The sequence below is a fragment of the Colobus angolensis genome, unplaced genomic scaffold, assembly GCF_000951035.1.
Source record: "Colobus angolensis palliatus isolate OR3802 unplaced genomic scaffold, Cang.pa_1.0 Scaffold21, whole genome shotgun sequence".
Lineage (NCBI taxonomy): Eukaryota > Metazoa > Chordata > Mammalia > Primates > Cercopithecidae > Colobus > Colobus angolensis.
In genome coordinates, this window is record NW_012115266.1 from 6,704,631 (window position 1) to 6,708,618 (window position 3,988).

The 3,988-nt window shown below is 48.5% G+C and overlaps 1 protein-coding gene across 1 annotated transcript in view; it reads right to left on the reverse strand.

The window, feature by feature from the left end:
- Positions 1-2,467: 2,467 nt before the first annotated feature.
- RARRES3 (retinoic acid receptor responder (tazarotene induced) 3) overlaps positions 2,468-3,988 on the reverse strand; it is an 8,605-nt gene continuing 7,084 nt past the window's right edge. The window contains exon 4 of the mRNA XM_011942637.1: positions 2,468-2,798. Within this exon, the coding sequence (XP_011798027.1) occupies positions 2,703-2,798 (96 nt within the window). The 3' untranslated portion in view covers positions 2,468-2,702. The remainder of the gene's footprint in view (positions 2,799-3,988) is intronic.

Here is a 3,988-nt window from a genome sequence, read left to right on the forward strand (position 1 = left end):
TTCCACATTTAGTGAAATCTAGTTCATGGAAGTCAGTCCAGAGAGGTCTGGAACTGGTTCAGTGTATTTCTCAACTTCACAGCAACACAATCCTGGTGTGCATTAACCTTTGGTGGCCACAACATTTTTTTGAGAAGAGTGGTCACGTTTTTTATTTTTATTTTTTTGAGAAGAGTGGTCATGTTTTATATTTTTATTTTTTACTTGTACTTTTTTTGATCATAGCTCACTGCAGACTTGAACTCCTGGGCTCAAATGATCCTCCCGCCTCAGCCTCCTGAGTAGCTGGGACTATAGGCACACACTGTAAGTGTTAAAGAAAGAGGAAAGAAACACAAAAAGGGGCTCAACCGTCAAAGACAGAGGAGCTTCTGGTTGATTTTGGTCATGAGTGTTCTAACGGACTAAGGATATTTAAGAGTTTAGGAAGTGGGAAGATCATTGTAGGTTTGGAATGTTTCTATGTGAGGGAAAGTTTACTGTAGGGTTAGAATGTCTCTGGTCAGAGGGGAGGCTGTCTTGGCGTTGGCATGTTTCTGGTTGGAAAGCGTTTTATCTTAGGGTTGGAATGTTCCTGGTTATCCTGGGAGTTGGTTTCCCAGCATAGGAAATGTCCTGGAGATGATGTTCTGGGGCTGGATTTAGGCAGTTTTTTAATTAACTGGAACATAGAATGTTGATGTTTGTCCAAGATGGCGATGCTCCTGCTCTGTCATGCACCACCACACCTGGCTAATCTTTTTTTATTTTTAATTTTTATTTTTTTGTAGAGACAGGGTCTTACCATGTTGCCTAGGCTGGTCTTGAACTCCTGGGCTCAAGAGATCCTCCTTTGGTCTCCCAAAGTACTGGGATTACAGGTGTGTGCCCCTGTGCCCGGCCCTGTTTTCCTACATATTAGTTAATAAATTTGTTAATTAAATAAACCACTATCTTTTTTTCCTTTTTGAGAGATGGGGTTTCACTATGTTGCCCAAGCTGATCTCGAACTCCTGGGCTCAAGTAATCCTGCCGCAGCCTCCCAAGTAGCTGGGATTACAGGTGCATGCTACTGTGCTTGGCTTGTAATCCATCGTCTATCAAGTGGTTATAGAGTGTTAAGCATTGTACTTGATGCTGGGGTCCCAGTGGTACTGAACTTGGACTGTTCCAAAAATACTGGCAGGGAAAGGCACATTAGTAAAATAACCACATGGATCAGTGTTCACTGCAACTGTGAGAATCACATGAAGTGCAGACACATGGACATCTGAGACTCCTAACGGGGATCTGACCTAGTCATGGACGTCAAGCACACCTTGGAAGGGCCTGGATGTTCCCATTGTCCGGCACACTGGAACGATTGATCCTGGACAGGCAGTGAAATCTGGGGAGGTGAGCCTTAGATCGCAAGAAGTGAGAAAGCCTTCTCTTGCTGTGCCTTCTGGTTTTTAGACCTGGACTCTGGGTAGAGCAGCTGGGCCCTCTGATGTGGAGGGAGCCCTGGAGCAAGGCAGGCATGGATGCTTCTGCAATCCCCAAATGGAGCCTGGTATTTCAGCCAGGAATCTAAGCAGAGCCCCCTCTAATTGTAGCAATGATAAGTTATTCTCTTTGTTCTTCAACCTTCCAATAGCCCTGAGCTTCCAGGGAAGTCTCGTTAATCATTACAGCCTGGTCTCCACTGTGTTGGTGAATTAAGGGACCAACCAGCTCCCTCACGCATGAAAAAGTACAACCCAGGGGAGGGTGATGTCCTCAGTCCTGAAGGCAGAGTGGTGGCGGCTGAAGTGACCACCATGGAAGCGGCCACTGAGTAGGGTCATTGGTGGTAGAGGCTGGAGTGAGGAAGCACAGAAACATGGGGAGCTGGGCACTTCCGGAGCCACACCCAGGACATGCTGGAAGTAGTGGAGGGAGATTTAGAGGTAGCTAATTCTCAGCATTCCACCCAGGACCAGCTTAAGCCATGGCAATTTGGGCCTGGAAAGAATATTACTCCATCTAGTAGTCACAGGTGGGTGAGAACTCAGACCTTTGAGCTAAAAAAAAAAAAAACAAAAAACTTTCTAAAAAGAGGGCCAGCTGAGGAAGGGAACTGGGAAGATGCTGGTAGATGCGTAGGTGTTGTGAGTGGATTTAAGCACCACATGAGACTATACCGGGAGGTAATTTTTTTTTTTTTACCTCCCTGAGAGTAAAATTAATGACATGCAATTACGTCAATGTTATGTCTATGTGGAATGATGAAGACAATTCACTGAACATCTGTTACATACCAGACATGGGGCTGGGTGTCGTGTATGCATTATCTTAGGTGATCCTCCTGACATCACCTGACATGGAAGAACTGAGTTTCAGAGAATCAAGACTCTTCTCTAAAGTCACCCAGCTGGAAATTGCTGGAACTATCCAGTGGGTGTTCACTCAATGTTACTTTCCACCTTTGTGATTCAGAAGTCTATAAAAACATGGTAGAATTCCTTTCTGAAGGGGCAGATGGCTGTTTATTGATCCTTCAATCTTGTTTCAATTAGATCATACTTTCACCAGCGAGAGAAGGAAACAGAGGAAAGGATCTAGAGAGAGCCTGAGACAGAGCACGAGGGTCAGGCTGCTGGAGGTGTAGGGGAGGCCTGGGACCCCCACATCTCCACTGGGACCCCCGTATCTGCTTCTAACACAGGAGTTTGTGGCTGCTTCAGGCTGTCACTTTTAGCGTTTCATAATCGCAAATAGTATCGAACAACAGCCATTCCAATCATCGCCAGCGCACCACCTGTAGCCAACGCACCGGCGTCAGCCATGGCATTTTCCACCTGCAAAGCAAGCAGCTTTTGTTGAACGTTCGCAGCAAGCCAGGCTGGCACTTTCTCCCTCCCAAGGGCCTGGAACTCCTCTCTCTCTCCCCTCTCTCCTGCCTCCCCTACGGCCTGGCGTCTCCTCTCTTCTCTCCCAGCTGACTGGCTCAGAATCCTCTCCCAGAGAAGCCGTTGGCTGTATCCCCAGGGACTCCATTTTCTGGGCTGTGACCACTTCTTGGTGTTGGGTTTATCTGGGCTTGTCCTTAGAATGTGCCCATGAGATCCTTTTGAGAGACCTTCCAGGTGAGGACATTTGTTCGGATTTGGGGCGAGGAAGAAGGTGTGTGCCTCACTTCCTAGGGCCAGAGCTCCAGGGACCAGACTGGGGACTGTTTTGCAGTCTGAGTCCTCCTTGAGCTACACCGTTGCACAGAGAGGGCTGTGGCAGAAGCTGAGGGGAGACTTAGGGAGGCCATGGCCATATGCGTGCCCTGGGGTCACTGTGTACTATTCCCAACTGCAGCCTGGAAACTTCCATCTCCAGCTCTACTTCAGCCTAAACTCCAACTGCATGCCTTATCTCCACCTGGGCTTCTAATGGGTACCTCAGACATCACATGTCACGCCAAACTCTCGATTTCCCTCCCCAAAGCCTCTCCTCCTGCCATCATCCCCCTCTCATCAAGGACATGCATCCATTCAGTCCCGCAGGCCAGGGGCCCTGAGCTGCTACACGGTAGGCATCACAGGCAGAGACTGTAGAAAGGACAGCTGGGGTTTCAATCCTGGTTCTGCCACTTATTAGTTGTGTGTTTTGGGGCAACAAATGTGAAAGACTATGAAGAGGCAAGGGATGGAGGCTGCAGATCTTACACACAAACGTCCTTGAGCTCTTACATAGGTCCATGGACCCTGAGCGTCCCTTGCCTAAGTGCTCTTTGGGGGGTTGCGGGACCTGTCACGGTCCTGGGTTGGCCCAGATTCCCCTGATGACCCCAGAACTTCAGGAGTCATTTTCAGGATAGGGTTTAAGGATCCTCAGAGGTCCTCCATCCACCCACTCTGCACATGGAGAGGCCTGGAGGGGAAGGGCCCTGTCCAAAGACCCTCTGTGGATTAGAAGCAGATCTGGCATTGGAGCTCAGAGGTCCTGACTCTCAGTCAGTGGGTCTCCAAGAGGCTGCGTTTGCATCATTCACGGTGAT